Consider the following 16,485-nt stretch of genomic DNA (forward strand, 5'->3'; position numbering starts at 1 on the left):
CCTACCCAGAGAATAGAATTCATCGGTGCAGTTCTAGACTCCAGACGTGCACAAGCCATCCTGCCAGACAACCGATTTGGCACCATCACGAACCTCATTCAAGGGCTCAAGGCCTTCCCAACTACCACGGTGAGGTCGTGCCTTACCCTGCTGGGTCACATGGCTTCCTGCACGTACGTAACCAGGCATGCCAGACTTCGACTTCGCCCGCTTCAAACCTGGGTGTCATCAATATACCGTCCACATCGGGACAGCCTGAACATGGTGGTCACGGTCCCGGACTCGGTCCTGGCCTCCCTCACCTGGTGGCTAGATCACACTGTAGTCTGCGAGGGGATGCCATTTCACGCCCCACAACCCTCCCTGCACCTGGTCACAGACGCGTCATCTCTGGGGTGGGGCACCCATCTCAACGAACACCATACCCAGGGCCTGTGGACTGCATCCCAGTTAGCCCTACACATCAATGTTCGGGAACTGATGGCGGTACGCCTGGCGTGCCAGGCATTCCTCAATCTCCTACGTGGCCGCTGTGTGTTAGTTCTCATCGACAACACCACGGCCATGTTCTATATCAACAAGCAAGGAGGAGCACGTTCGTCAATTCTATGCCAAGAGGCCATTCGCCTGTGGGACTTCTGCATCGCCCACTCAATCCATCTCACGGCATCGTTCCTCCCTGGAGTCCAGAACACTCTAGCGGACCGACTCAGCAGGTCCTTCCAAACGCACGAGTGGTCTATCCGTCCGGACATTATACATTCCATCTTCCAGAGGTGGGGGTTTCCCCAGATAGACCTGTTTGCATCTCGAGACAACAGGAAGTGCCACGTGTTCTGCTCCCTACAAGGTCGAGCTCCGGGCTCCCTCTCGGACGCCTTTCTGCTTCCCTGGAAAGACCACCTGTTTTATGCCTTCTCTCCGTTTCCTCTGGTCCACAAGGTACTGCTCAAACTGCGCAGAGACCAGGCACAGGTAATTCTGATCGCTCCTGCATGGCCAAGACAACATTGGTACACCACACTGTTGGAGCTCTCGGTTCAGACACCGATCCCGCTTCCGTTGGATCCGGATCTCATCTCTCAGGACCACGGCCGGTTGCGTCACCCCGACCTCCAATCACTCCACCTCACGGCGTGGCTGCTCCATGGTTCACCCAGGCAGAGCAGCAATGCTCGCACTCTGTCCAACAGATTCTGCTGAGCAGTAGGAAGCCCTCAACACGCACCACGTACCTGGCCAAGTGGAAGCGGTTCTCCTGTTGGTGCGAACAACGAGCCATGTCCCCGTTGCAGGCACCCATTCCTCTCATTTTGGAATATCTCCTCTCCCTAAAACAGCAGGGGTTGGCGATATCTTCAATTAGAGTTCACCTGGCCGCTATATCGGCCTTTCACCCAGGGGAACTCGCGTCCTCGGTATTCTCTAACCCGATGGTCGTTAGATTCCTCAAGGGCTTAGACCGGATGTACCCACAACAACGTCAGCCCGTTCAGACGTGGGACCTCAACCTGGTTCTCTCCAAGCTCACAGGTCCTCCATTCGAGCCACTGGCCACCTGTTCTCTTTTGTACCTATCCTGGAAGACAGCCTTCCTTGTAGCCATCACCTCAGCAAGGCGCGTTTCTGAACTCAGGGCGCTTACATCCGAGCCCCCTTATACAGTTTTCCATAAGGATAAAGTGCAGCTTCGTCCACATCCTGCCTTTCTCCCTAAGGTGGTTTCTCCTTTTCATATCAACCAGGACATCTTTCTCCCGGTCTTTCATCCCAAACCACATGCCACTCGCCAGGATCAACGTTTGCATTCCCTGGACGTACGAAGGGCCCGGCCTTCTATATTGACCGCACAAAGCACTTTAGAAAGACGACGCAACTCTTCGTTGCAGTGGCCGACCGAATGAAAGGCTCACCGGTCTCCTCACAACGCCTATCCTCCTGGATTACGTCTTGCATCCGGACTTGCTATGACCTGGCAGGTGTTTCAGCACCGCACCTCACCGCTCACTCCACGAGGGCCCAGGCTTCCTCGACGGCTTTCCTGGCACAAGTTCCGATTCAGGACATTTGTAGAGATTTGTAACCCAACCCCAGCCAAAATCTATCACTTGGGCAACACAGCTCTGTTTGCTGGATACCTAGGTAGATTAGGTGTAACTGTAAATACAATCTGGTCCTGAAGCCTTTCTCCCTACCCCCAGCTCATCACTAGCTGTCAGGGAGAGCTCATTTAGACTATGCTTGCAAATCATCATTTGAAATTATTAGGTTGGCCAACATCACCGAAATGCATGCACTGACATTGTCACAAAAAAAGAACAGCTGTATAAGGAAGCTAGTCTATGGTCATACTTTTCAAATCGATTATACTTTTTCAGATGCACGTATTTTATCATACACTGTATATGCTTTTAAAGTGTATATTAATGTTTCAATTTCAACTCAGAATTCCAGTCACTAAATTGGCATGTAACTAATCCACAGAACTTGGGGGGGGGTTTGTTGGGAAAATTCAGGGGGGGTGTTAGGGAAATCACTGGCAGCAAGAGGTTAAGTGAAGTGTTTTCTGCTACTTCAAATGTCTCCTGTATCTTTTCTTATGTTACAATAACAAGCCCCCCCCCCCCCGAAGTGCCAGGGGCCCGTTTCTTAGGGATTCGCTCTCGGGTTCAGTCACTCTGGGGGTGTCACTGGGCTCCAGACAAGCAGCAGGGCGAGGATTGTGGCTGGTCTCTGGCAGCGGAGGGGTTAACCCTTTGGCGCCAGCGCGCGCTGCTCGTTGCTAAGGGAGGGGAAGTTGCTCTGGCTCTTGCTGCTCCGCAGATCCGGGGCTGAACTACCCGGGTCACAGGCTGCTGCCGCCTCCATTGTGAGCCGGGAGCCCGGGCTGAGCCGCGGCTGCTCCCCAGCTGGGTCTGTGCGGGGAGAGCCCTTCCCTAGGGCTCCTCTGTGCCCAGCCGGGGGGACTTTCTCCGGGGGCTGGAACCAGCCCCTGGGGCAGCCCCCGGCTCTGCCGACACCAGCTCCTGAGCCGGAGCCTGCAGGTGAAGTCAAGTGAGAGACCCGGGGGAAAGGGCTGGGGCCGGCAGGAATTTTTTTTTGCTATAGTTTGTTTAGCTAATGTTTAGTTACAACTGAGATTTAGTTCTAGGAAACATTGAACCAGTGACATGCTGAATGGAGGAGGTTAAAATTTTACCGCCAAACTGAAAGGCAGTTTGGGGCAGGTTCCTTGCCTCTGATGGACTCATCTCTACCTCGCCCTCCACGCCTGGATCCTAATAAATCCCTTCTGCTAGAAAGAGCTTATCCCTAAGGCTCATACCATTTCTTCTGAAGAGGAAATATTTGCCTTTGGAATAGGGACATAGCAAGTGCCCTATTGAATCGCACCCTTGGCCCGTCTCCTTCAGTGTCCTGTTTTCAAAGTGGTCAGCCCCATATATTTGAGACACAAGGAAATAGAGTCCACGCTGAAGCGCTCTTTCAGCACAACCAGAGAAGGAAGCAGGACTCCATTGGTGAACACACTTCAAAATCCTAAATGACAATGTACCAATTTGCATTAAGGCGCTAATCCAGCGTCCACTGACGTAAAAGGTGGTCTTTTTAATTGATGTCAGCTAGTGTTAGCTCAGACCTTAAATGTCATGTAATTTCAAATCAATTTCCTGTGGAAGATATGCGTTCATGTGCCCTGGCCACTGGCCAAATCCCCATTTCAAACCACGCAAGTCAGGTACTCTGCGTTCTAGTGATGATGTAGTATTTGTCAAGAACCACCCATTTCCAGGTAGATGTACTTGAAAAGAAGTCTGTTCATCATCTGGATGCTGCCTCTTTCTCTGGGTGTGCTCAGAGAGCATTTTAATGTTGGCTGCTTCTCTGCAGTCATGTGGAGCCCTCTGGTACATGGGGACATCACAGACTAATGGAGCTCATTTTTATGAGAGCCCCACGATAGCAGCATTCTGCTGACTATAGCTGTGTAGAGGAAGAAAATCCTTGAATTTTGGATTTGTTTCCTTGCAGAGGGATCATACTAGCTCATTAGAAATGGGTGTGTGACAGGTTCCCCCTGAGCTGCCACATGGAACTGGGGTACCACTGAACCAGCCAGACTCACCAGCCTGGGCTCCCTTTACACTATAATGTTGTGACAGGCCTTAAGCCCCCTACAGGCACATACAGGTAGGGACATACCCAGCTGCAGCTACGTACAGATGCTGAGATCAGGTCTGCATGGGAAGGCTCAGCTAAGGCACCTCCCAGTTCCTAAGGCACGCACCCCCCTCTGGAGTGTAAACCAAAAATTATACCGTCTTGCGCTGCACGGAGAACTGTACAGCGCAAGCTCATGACATTCACCCCTACCTCAACGTGGAGGAAAATATGCAACAGCTTTTTGCCCCCCCAGTTATGATATCCACACACCTGGTTTTACATAAAACAAAAACAAGTTTATTAACGAAAAAAGATGAATTTTAAGGGATTGTGATAGCAAACAGATCAAAGCAGATTACCTAGAAATAAATAACTGCAAACTGAGTTTAACATACTAGATAGGTAGGACATGAATTAACAAATTCTCACCCTGTGATAAACAGGCTGGCAGATTCTTAAGGCACAAGCTGCCTTGGCTTTGCAGCTTGGCTTTCCCAGATTTTCATGACCTGGACCCAGGTAAGAGAGCCCTCTACTGGGATGTGATGCAGGAGAATTATGAGATTATGACCTCTCTGGGTAAGGATTCCTGTCCCCTCAGCTATCAGAAGCTGTGTGGACTCTGGAGCAGCTGGGTTGAGTTTGGCTCAGGATTCTTGTGCCAAGTGTGCTGAACCCCGGGAAGGAGGGTACAGTTCCTGAAGTCCTTTCCTGGCAATGGCTGATCTCTGTGACATGCCGGTTCCTCACAGTGAGAGGGGCTCAGATCTGGAGCTGAGTGAGGGCTTATGAGGCAGTTAATGCTCTGCAAGCCTTCTGTGGGGTTTATCACTATAGTAGAAAAAGGGGAGGAGGGCTCCTTTTGTTCTTCAGGTACTGACCTGGGACTCAGGAGGCTGGTTTCAATTCCAGGTTCTGTCACAGGCTTCCTGTGCGAGCTCTTGTAAGTTACTGAGGCTCTGGTTTTCGAAGGCACCCAAGAGAGTTACATATTCAATCCCATTGACTTGGCGACCTGGGTCCTTTTAAAAATTCCGGCTGTATTCTCTCTGAGGCTCACTTGCCCCACTTTGAAATGGAGATAATCACTTTGTCTTTTCTTTTTAGATTTAAAATATCTCTGGGTCAAGAACTTTCTCTTCCTATGCGAATTTCTGGCTTGAAACTTGGGAGACCTGCGTTCAATTCCCTGCTATGTCACAGACTTCTTGTGTGAACTTGGGTCTCCCTCTCCCACAGAATGGACAAGTGCCAGGGAAGTCTGAAAATTTTGTCAGGAACATGCCCATGCTCCATGAAAGAGCCCAACCAACTATTATTCCTGGAGGGCCGTGGCATCAAGGTGGAATACAGGCTGGCCCACCAGGGCTCCTCATCCTCAAGAAGTAGCAAAATGTCCAGCCATTTTGTATCTACGCAGGACACGAATATGAGGAAATTAGTAGGGGTGAGTGTGTATAGTTTCTCTTGCGATGTGGCTGAGAGGCTCACTGACTGGATCAATATGAGTCGGCTGAAATGGGAGATTCAAAGTGATGGGTGGGAGCTGATGTGGCAGAGGCCTGACAGCATGCTCCAGAGAGCCAGGGGATACGGGCAGGTGGGGAACACCTTGTCCAAGAATAGCCATAGAGGCAGGGGACAGGGCAGCTTTTACCTCCTGGAACTCACAGTGGGGGACATTTGGGGTGGGCTGTGCTATATACTGGGCAAGCATACTAGGGTCCATTCAATTCTGCGAACCATAGTTGAGAAGGTCACTGACTTGGGTGACACCAGCCGCGAAGACCAGCCTCTTGTGCACCAAGGGAGCTTCCCACGCTCCCCATGCAACAAGATGTGGATTGTGCAACAGGAATTCAGGAAGGAGGTCTCCAACCTCGGCAAATGTGACAGATCTGGTTGTAGAGAACTTGCAGGGCCTGAGGAGATAACTGTCAGTTCACAGAGATTTGGAAGAGACATCTCAGATGGAGGACAGCAGGCTGCTGGTCATATCAGAATACTCTGAGGCAGTGGAGGAAGGCATAAGACCACAAGACTATAAAAGTGGCCCTGGAGGACACCACTGTTTGCACCAATTCCTCAGGGCATGAAGGTTCCTTTTCTGCACCAGCAGGATGCACACAGCCCTCCTGCATGACAGGAGGGTTCTGCCCAGATGATGGCAAGGTCCAAACCAAGGCCAGCCCAGAATGTGCGGTAGAACTGCATAGTCAGCCATCTATGCCTGCAGATTTTGTTAATGGGCATGAAACAGAGGCCTTCTGAGAGTTTGGCCAGAGTGAGAGGAAACTAGCTGGTCTCACTCACACATGCTGACTATCAGGAGTTCATTCTGCAGGGCCACTCAGATGTTAGAATTGGTCGATCTGGGCAAAAAAGTTTCATGTAGAAAGCTCTCGCCCTTTATCACATCTGCTCCAGATCCACAGGAGGTGTGGCATCGTCTGCTAGGAGACAGGTCACGTGTTTTTTTGCCAAAGTACATCTCCTAAAGGGGTTCGATACATGATCAAACAAAAGCAAGTTGGGCCCAGTGTTCAAGGACCCAAAGCTCATCCCATTTTTCTCAACACTCTCTGCGGAGGGACAGATTCTTGGGGTTGGTAGCCATGCATATCTCCACCGACATGACTTTCTGTTTGAACTACTCCAGCTCTACTTCCATCACTGCTCCATCCCTCCTCCAGCTGCTTGTCAGTGGCCCAGGCCATAGGCAGTCAGTCCTTGTGGTCAGAGTAAGAATCAGGCCTAGCTGTTGAAGTCCGAATGCCAAAGCCAAAGGTCAAGATGTGAGGAGTCAGAGACAAGAGCTGGAATTGGATTACCAGAGTCAGGGAAGGCAGGACCAGGGCTGTTTCTGGACAGGAGAGGAACAAGACTGGGTGCAGGGTAGGAGCTGGACTGGAGTTGTGGAAGAGTGAACCAGGAGCAGAGCTTGGAGTGATGAGAACAAGGAGGTAGACAATCCATGGCCATGTGCGTTGAGCAGTTAGTCAGCTATTCCTGCTGCTGGGCTTAAGAACTGGCCTTCTAGCTTCCTTAACCAATTGCCTGAAGAAAATCACCCTCAGACTGCTCCAAAGTGTGTGTGTGTCTGTCTATATATATAAAAAAAATTTACTTTATTTTTTATAGTTAACTTAAACAAAGCACATACCTCATAATGACTCCTAGTGGGTCACAATAGTAACTCTTAGGGTGGTCACTAATTTGTCTAGTTTTAAAAAGCATTTTTTGTTGTAATAACCTATGTTGGGGGCACTTAAAACCAAGGTCAGCTGTTTACATATTCATTTTATTTTTATGGTGCATTAACTCTTTTTTCCATTCTGATTAGCAAAACTGCAAACATGGCTTTGCCTCTGTGGCTGTTTATTCTGTTCTTAACAATAGTATCGACCAATTTCCCTGGTACTGCAGTTAATCTTGCCCACCTGTAATTACTGGGATTGCCTCTGGAGCCTCTTAAAAAAATTGGCCTCACATTAGCCATTCCTCAGTCATTTGGTATGGAAACTGATTTAAATGATAGGTTCTATACCACCGTTGTTAGTTCTGAAGGAACTCAAATATGAAATTGCAGAATTCTTGATCAGGAATATTTGTTTGTGCCTACTAACTTTGGGTAAATCACACTCCTGAAGTAACTGCCAGTTTTGAGAGAATACAGTTTCCAAACTGCACAGGGATAACTGAAGGAATGCATGTGCCCACAGTATACCCTCCTCAAGGATCCCAAGGGGATGTAAACTGCAAAGGGTACTACTCTATTGTTAGGGAGGCCTTCTGTTGCCAACTAAGCAGAGCTCTGCTAATCAGTAGTACTTGTTGTTTTGCAATACAACTGTATAGGGTAGGGGTTCTCAAACTGGGAATCTCAATCCTAATAGTTCTCCAGAAGTTGTCCCATATTGCCCAACACTGACCTCTGTGGTTACAATTATGAACTCCACTGTCAAGGGATCATGGGGACCAGAAGCCACACACAACCTTTTAAAACACCATGTATTTTTGACATGTTTTTTTCTGATTGCCCAGCTTGGCAAGCACACCTAGCAGCTAACTCTCCCTTGTTGTATGCAATTGCCCATGCTAATTACATACACTAGACATGTTCCTGCATGGAGTAGACAGAAGGTATTGGAAATTGTCATGTCCCCATTGCTGCAGTTCATCCTGTGGGTCTGCAAATATATATCGCATTATTCATCATTAATGCTGTGCAGACTCCATGCTTTTGTCAAAGGAGGCGGATAGTGAAAGTGCTATGGGGGTAAACATGGCCCTAGTATCAAAAAACCAAGTATAAATTCAATGAAGTAAATCAATTTAAAACTATAATTTGACTTGATATTAAAAATTTTAAACAAAAAATGAAATTGGACAAAACTAGATACGTTGGATGTGACAATTGAGTTTAAATCAGTGTCAAATTAACAAAAATCTAGCAAAACCATTAATACGTTTCTTACTTTGTCTAAAGAAGTATTCTTAAGCTAAGCATGATTCTTAAAGGAAATTCAGTCATATGATTATTACAGCTTGAAATTCAGCAGCATTTAGGCATGTCAATAGCTGAAAATGGTTAGAAAAATACATACAAAAGCTAGGGTACACGAATCACCCAGTGTGATTATTATGCAATAGAGCAGAGTTGATAGGTTTGGCTCCGATTTGGTACAGTCCATAGGCAATTTTACAAGTGTTCAAGTTTAGAAAGCAGTTTGATTAACTTTAATTTGAATACAGGTACTTTGATTGAGATAGTGTTCTCCATCACTGCTGATTCCCGGCTCCCACACTTACATACACCATTCCATCTACAGCACAGGCCAGAAATGGAAGATATTACAAGACTGGGACCTCACTGCGGAAGGTGAGAATAGTCTCTCACTATGTGCCCATGCAGCACCTATCTCACTGGGGCGGTGATCCTTTACCTGGGCCTCTAGGGAATGCCTGGATACAAGCAGTGATGAAATAAACAGAGGAAACACCACCCAGGACATGAAAAGAAGATTATTAGACACCTGCCCCCAGTGAAGTGTAGAGAGTAAAGAGCCTCCTCTCATGAGGTGATGATGGACTAGGACTAGGGTCCATCCCCATAGTAATCAATAGTCATTCGGTTCTTCCCCATCCCCCGTGAGTCTTGCTCTGCTTCCACAGGCCTGCGGCTGGCTCTCCTCACGCCCTCAGCCTGCTCCATACACCATAGACCCAGAGAGGACAGATCTAGAGGAGAAGTAATTCTCCTCCCTCCTGGGTTCAAATGCAGGAGATGCTCCCTCCCAATAAATCTCACGACGCTCATTTGCATAGGATCCCAGGTGGACCATTGAGCAAAGAACTTAGGCTTCATGCTTGAATGCCATTCACTTTAATGGGAGTTAAGCACATGCTTAGGACTTTTCTGAATAAGATTTTTATTTATTTATTTATTTTTGTAACTGGTGCCTGAGCCAAGAGACAAGACTAACAACATACCTGGTTAGACATAGGATCAGACATTTGAGGGTCAAAGGGACAATTATAACAACAAGGAGTCCGCATTTTCACTCCATGCATCTGAAGAAGTGGGTTTTTTACCACGAAAGCTTATGCCCAAATGAATCTGTTAGTCTTTAAGGTGCCACCAGACTCCTCATTGTTTTTAACACAGTTACCCCTCTGATAAAGGACAATTATGTTCATCTAGTCTGACCTCCTGCATGTCACAGGCCAGAGAAACTCAATCAGCTATTTCTGTTTCATGTTAGCATATAAGCCATACTTGCATTTCTACCAGGAGAACTTTGTATTGCTAATGGAATGGAATTATATCTAGAGTATAGCCTATTTTTGAAGCTAAATAGGAAGTTCCAAATACAAGGGGCAAAATAAAATGATTGGCTATATGGGTAAACCGCAAATCATACAATTAAGTATTGTAATAGCGGGTGCTATGTTAAGATAATATGGAAAATTACTTATAGTTAAACTGCTGTGACCATTGTTTCTTTTGTATAAAAGAAGGGAAAAGTAGAAAACAGCGATCTGACTGGAGACAGTGTCTGCCTGCAAGATGTAAAATTGTAGAGTTTGTAGTTGAGAAGGAATATGACAATCCATTAGAATAGTTGTAAATAAGTACGGTGTAAAAATCCACAGAATTGTAACCAGTTCAATCTATAAAGCGTGCTTGCCCGACCTCGAATAATTCTTTTAGCTCTTTTTTTAAACCTCCGTTAATTTGTCAACACCCTTTTTGCAGTGTGAACACCAGAACTGGTCACAATATTCACTAGTGGTGTAACTAATCCCATATAGAGAGGTAATACCACCTCATTACTATTACTTGACATTCCCTCTCTTATGCAGCCCAGTGTTAGTCCTTAAGGTATGTCTACACTACGAAATTAGGTCGAGTTTATAGAAGTCGTTTTTTTTAGAAATAGTTTTGGTTGATTGCTCTGAGTGCATTAAGTTGGCGAGCTGCATCCAGAGTACCGAGGCTAACGTTGACTTCCGGAGCATTGCACTGTGGGTAGCTGTGGGTAGCGATCCCACAGTTCCCACAGACTCCACCGCCCATTGGAATTATGGGGCAAAAACAGTGTTGCGGGTGATTCTGGGCACATGTCGTCAGGCCCCCCCCACCCTTCCATGAAAGCTATGGCAGACAATCGTTTTGCGCCTTTTTTCCTGGGTTACCTGTGCAGACGCCATACCTCGGCAAGCATGGAGCGCACTCAGCTTACCATCACCATACGTCTCCTGGATGCTGGCAGACGTGGGACTGCATTGCTACACAGCAGCAGCCAGGGCCGGCTCCAGGCACCAGCGCAGCAAGCAGGTGCTTGGGGCAGCCAACGGAAAGGGGCGGCACGTCCGGCTCTTCGGTGGCAATTCTGCAGAAGAACGAAGTGGCGCGGTGGAGCCACCGAAGTGCCACCGATCAGTGTTTCTGCGGCCCCCCCCGGCCACTTGGAGTGGCAGAAACACTGGAGCCGGCTTTGCCAGCAGCTCATTGCGTTTTGGCAGCAGATGGTGCATTACGACTGGTAGCCATCGTTGTTGTCTCCTGGGTGCTCTTTTAGCTGACCTCGGTAAGGTCGGTCAGGGGTGCCTGGGCAGACATGGGAGTGACTCAGCCAGGTCATTTCCATCTTCTGCCGAGCACTCAGGAGATGACGATTGCTAGCAGTCCTACTGCACCGTCTTCTGGCGAGCATCCAGGAGCTACTCGCAATCGTAATGCTAGCAATCGTAATGCAGCATCTTCTGCATCTTCTGCCGAGCACCCAGAAGATGACAATGGCTAGCAGTCCTACTGCACTGTCTGCTGCTAAGCTAAGATGTAAATAGATGGAGTGGATCAAAATAAGAAATAGACCCAACTTGTTTTGAATACATTTTCTTCCTCCCTCCCTCCGTGAAATCAACAGCCTGCTAAACCCAGGGTTTTGAGTTTAATCCTTGAGGGGGACATTCTATGTGACAGTTGTTTGTGTTTCTCCTTGATGCAAAGCCACCCCCTTTGTTTATTTTAATTCCATGTAACCATGTCGTCAGTCTCTCGTCCCTCCATCAGAGCAACGGCAGACAATCGTTGTGCGCCTTTTTTCAGCCCAGACGCCATAGCACTGGGATCAATTATGAGCACTATAAACATATTATCCTGGAGTATATGCAGAACCAGCAACTGCCAAAGCAAAACCAGGCAAGGAGGCGACGGCAGCGTGGTGACGAGAGTGATGAGGACTTAGACATGGACACAGACTTCTCACAAAGTACAGGCCCCGGCAATGTGCACATCATGGTGTTAATGTGGCAGGTTCATGCCGTGGAACACCGATTCTGGGCCCGGGAAACAAGCACAGACTGGTGGGTCTGCATAGTGTTGCATGTCTGGGACGATTCCCAGTGGCTGTGAAACTTTTGCATGCGTAAGGGCACTTTCATGGGACATTGTGATTTGCTTTCTCCTGCACTGAAGCACCAGAATATCAAGATTAGAGCCGCCATCACAGTTCACAAGCGAGTGGCGATAGCCCTGTGGAAGCTTGCAACACCAGACAGCCACCGGTCAGTCAGACATCAATTTAGAGTGGGCAAATCTACTGTGGGGGCTGCTGTGATCCAAGTAACCAACGCAATCAAATACCTGCTGAAATCAAGGGTAGTGACTCTGGGAAACGTGCAGGCCATAGTGGATGGCTTTGCTGCAATGGGATTCCCTAACTGTGGTAGGGCGATAGACGGAACCCATATCCCTAACCTGGCACCGGAGCACCAAGCCACCGAGTACATAAACAAAAAAGGGAACTTTTCAATGCTGCTGCAAGCCCTGATGGATCACAAGGGACATTTCACCAACATCAATGTGGGATGGCCGGGAAAGGTACATGATGCTCGCGTCCTCAGGAGCTCTGGTCTGTTTCAAAAGCTGGAGGAAGGGACTTTCTTCCTGGATCAGAAAATAACCGTTGGGGATGTTGAACTGCCTATAGTTATCCTTGGGGACCCAGCCTACCCCTTAATGCCATGGCTCATGAAGCCGTACACAGGCAGCCTGGACAGTAGTCAGGACCTGTTCAACTATAGGCTCAGCAAGTGCAGAATGGTGGTAGAATGTGCATTTGGATGTTTAAAAGCCCGCTGGCTCAGTTTACTGACTCAGATAGACCTCAGCGAAACCAGTATTCCCATTGTTATTACTGCTTGCTGTGCGCTCCACAATATCTGTGAGAGTAAGGGGGAGATGTTTATTGTGGGGTGGGAGGTTGAGGCAAATCACCTGGCCACTGATTACTCGCAGCCAGACTCCAGGGCCGTTAGAAAAGTACAGGAGGGCGCGGTGCGCATCAGAGAAGCTTTGAAAACCAGTTTCATGACTGGCCAGGCTACCATGTGAAAGTTCCGTTTGTTTCTCCTTGATGAACCCTCTCCCCCCTTGGTTCACGCTACTTCCCTGTAAGCAAACCACCCTTCCCTCCCCCTTTCGATCACCTCTTGCAGAGGCAATAAAGTCATTGTTGCTTCACAGTCATGCATTCTTTATTAATTCATCACAGAAATAGGGGATAACTGCCAAGGTAGCCCGGGAGGGGTGGGGGAGGCGGGAAGGACAAGGCCACACTGTACTTTAAAACTTTAAAACGTAAAAACTTTGAAGGCCAGCCGCCTTCTGCTTGTGCAATCCTCTGGGGTGGAGTGGCTGGGTGGCCCGAGGCCCCACCCCATTGCGTTCTTGGGCGTCTGGGTGAGGAGGCTATGGAACTTGGGGAGGAGGGCTGTTGGTTACACAGGGGCTGTAGTGGCGGTCTGTGCTCCTTCTGGCTTTCCTGCAGCTCAACCATACTCTGGAGCATATGAGTTTGATCGTCTAGCAGCCTAAGCATTGACCCTTGCCTTGTGTCAGCAAGCTGATGCCACCTATCATCTTCAGCCTGCCACTTACTCTCTTCAGCCCGCCACCTTTCCTCGCATTCATATTGTGTTTTCCTGCACTCTGACATTGACTGCCTCCGCGCATTCTGCTGTGCTCTGTCAGTGTGGGAGGACAGCAGGAGCTCAGAGAGCATTTCATCCTGAGTGCGTTTTTTTCCCCTTCTAATCTTCGCTAGCCTCTGCGAAGGAGAAACATTTGCAGCTGGTGGAGGAAAAGGGAGAATGATAGTTAAAAAGACACATTTTAGAGAACAATGGGTACACTCTTTCACGTTAAACCTTGCTGTTCACATTACATAGCACATGTGCTTTCGTTACTAGGTCGCATTTTTCCTCTTATATTGAGGGCCTGCCGGTTTGGTGTGAGAGATCATTCACGCAGTGCCAGGCAACAGAATTCGGCTTGCAGGCAGCCATGGTAAGCCACAGTCTTTTGGCTTCTTTAACCTTCATAACATGTGGGAATGGTTTCAAACAGCAGCGCCCTCATTTCCCATACAAAGCGGCCGTTGGGTTGGCCATTTAAAATGGGTTTGCAATTTAAAAGGAGGGGCTGCGGTTTGCAGATTAGCTTGCAGCACAAACCCAATACCCCCCCCCCACACACACACACACCCAATTCTCTGGGATGATCGCTTCAACCCCTCCCCACACCACGTGGCTAACAGCAGGGAACATTTCTGTCCAGCCACAGCCAAACAACCAAGCAGGAATGGGCACCTCTGAATGCCCCCTTAATAAAATCACCCCATTTCAACCAGATGACCATGAATGATATCACTCTCCTGAGGATAGCACAGAGAGATAAGGAACGGATGTTGTTTGAATGCCAGCAAACACCGGGACCATACGCTGCCATGCTTTGTTATGCAATGATTCCAGACTATGTGCTACTGGCCTGCCATGGTAAAGTGTCCTACCATGGCGGACGGAATAAGGTTGCCCTCCCCAGAAATGCAAAGGCTTTGGGAGTACATCCAGGAGAGCTTTATGGAGATGTTTCTGGAGGATTTCCGATACATCCCCAGTCACGTTAACAGACTTTTCCAGTAGCTCTACTGGCCGTGAATGCCAGGGCAAATTAATCATTAAACATGCTTGCTTTTAAACCATGTGCAATATTTACAAAGGTACACTCACCAGAGGTCCCTTCTCCGCCTTCAGTGTCTGGGAGCATGCCTTGGGTGGGTTCGGGGTTACTGGTTCCAGGTCCAGGGTGAGAAAGAGTTCCTGGCTGTTGGGGAAACGGATTTCTCTGCTTCCTTGCTGTGACCTATCTTCTGTCTTTTCATCATCATCTTCCTCGTCCACAAAACCCCCGCTTCCATTTTGCGTGCTTCTCCAATGATGGAGTCAAAGCACAGGGTTGGGGTAGTGGTGGCTGCACCCCCAGCATGGCATGCAGCTCATCGTAGAAGCGGCATGCTCGGGGCTGTGACCTGAATTTTTTTGATGGGCTTGCCTTAGCTCATTAATTTTCATGCGGCACTGCTGCGGGTCCCTGTTATGGACTCTGTCCTTCATGCCCTTTGAGTTTTGGCAGTTCGTTTACTGGAACGGAGTTCAGCTAGCATGGATTCGTCTCCCCATACGGCGAGCAGATCCCGTACCTCCTGTTCAGTCCAGGCTGGAGCTCTTTTGCGATCCTGGGACTCCATCATGGTCACCTCTGCTGATGAGATCTGTACTCACTTGCACCTTGTGTCACGGAGTATTGGGGGACTCAGGGCCCTGCACCCCCGGCTTCCTGCGATTCACCATGACTCTCAGCCAGCCAGTAAAGCAGAAGGTTTATTTGGATGACAGGAATACAGCCCAAGGCAGGTCTTGCAGGCACAGACAACAGGGACCCCCTCAGTTTGGTCCATCTTGGGGTCCCAGCCCCCTTGGGAGGTCAGAGCCATCTCTGCCCCCCAGCCATCTCTCCAGCCTGCTTCCCACACTCTCCCTTCAGCGACCCCTCCCACAGCCTTTGTTCAGTTTCCCGGGCTAAGGAGTCACCTGGCCTTCAACCCCTCCCTGGGTTCTCGTGTTACACACTTAGGTATGCGCCCTCGGGCTGTCTCCCATTCCCCAATGCAGACTATTCAGCCACACTTCCCTGTCAGCATTCACAGACCACAGTGAGAACAGGCCCAGTTCGTCACACCTTGCCACGCTGGCCAAACAGGAAATGAGATTCAAAATTTCATGGGCCTTTTCCTGTCTACCTGGCCAGTGCATCTGAGTTGAGAGCGCTGTCCAGAGCCGTCACAATGGAGCACTGTGGGATAGCTCCTGGAGGCCAATACTGTCGAATTGCGTTCACATTACCCCAAATTCGACCCGGGAAGGCCGATTTCAATGCTAATCCCCTCGTCGGAGGTGGAGTAAAGAAATTGATTTAAAGAGCCCTTTAAGTTGAAAAAAAGGGCTTCGTCGTGTGGCCAGGTCCAGGTAATGCTGCTAAATTCGACCTAAAATCGTAGTGTAGACCAGGCCTTAGGTGCCACAAGTACTCCTCATTCTTTTAGCAAGATTTTAGATTTGTTCAGTGCCGAGATGACTGCCAGACAGCTGCTACACATCTTGTTTTTCTAAGGGTACGTCTACACTTACCAGAGGGTCCGGCAGCAGGCAATCGATGTTCTGGGATTGATCCCGGAAGTGCTCGCCGTCGACGCCGGTACTCCAGCTCGGCGAGAGGAGTACGCGGCATCGACGGGGGAGCCTCCCTGCCGCGTCTGGACCCGCGGTAAGTTCGGACTAAGGTACTTCGAATTCAGCTACGTTATTAACGTAGCTGAATTTGCGTACCTTAGTCCGAAGTGGGGGGTTAGTGGGGACCAGGCCTTATTCATCATTGACGAATTCTTACTTAAAGGACCAGACCACAGATAAGCC

At 48.8% G+C, this 16,485-nt stretch overlaps 1 protein-coding gene across 1 annotated transcript; it reads left to right on the forward strand.

The window, feature by feature from the left end:
- The first annotated feature begins 2,904 nt into the window (after positions 1 to 2,904).
- LOC128848329 (uncharacterized) lies at positions 2,905 to 13,197 on the forward strand. Its single transcript, XM_054048300.1, has 2 exons — positions 2,905 to 3,044; positions 5,272 to 13,197. Exon 2 carries the CDS (start codon positions 12,095 to 12,097, stop codon positions 13,064 to 13,066), a length of 972 nt encoding a protein of 323 aa, XP_053904275.1. The 5' UTR covers positions 2,905 to 3,044; positions 5,272 to 12,094; the 3' UTR covers positions 13,067 to 13,197.
- Positions 13,198 to 16,485: the final 3,288 nt, after the last annotated feature.

This window comes from Malaclemys terrapin, chromosome 13, assembly GCF_027887155.1.
Source record: "Malaclemys terrapin pileata isolate rMalTer1 chromosome 13, rMalTer1.hap1, whole genome shotgun sequence".
Classification (NCBI taxonomy): Eukaryota; Metazoa; Chordata; order Testudines; family Emydidae; genus Malaclemys; species Malaclemys terrapin.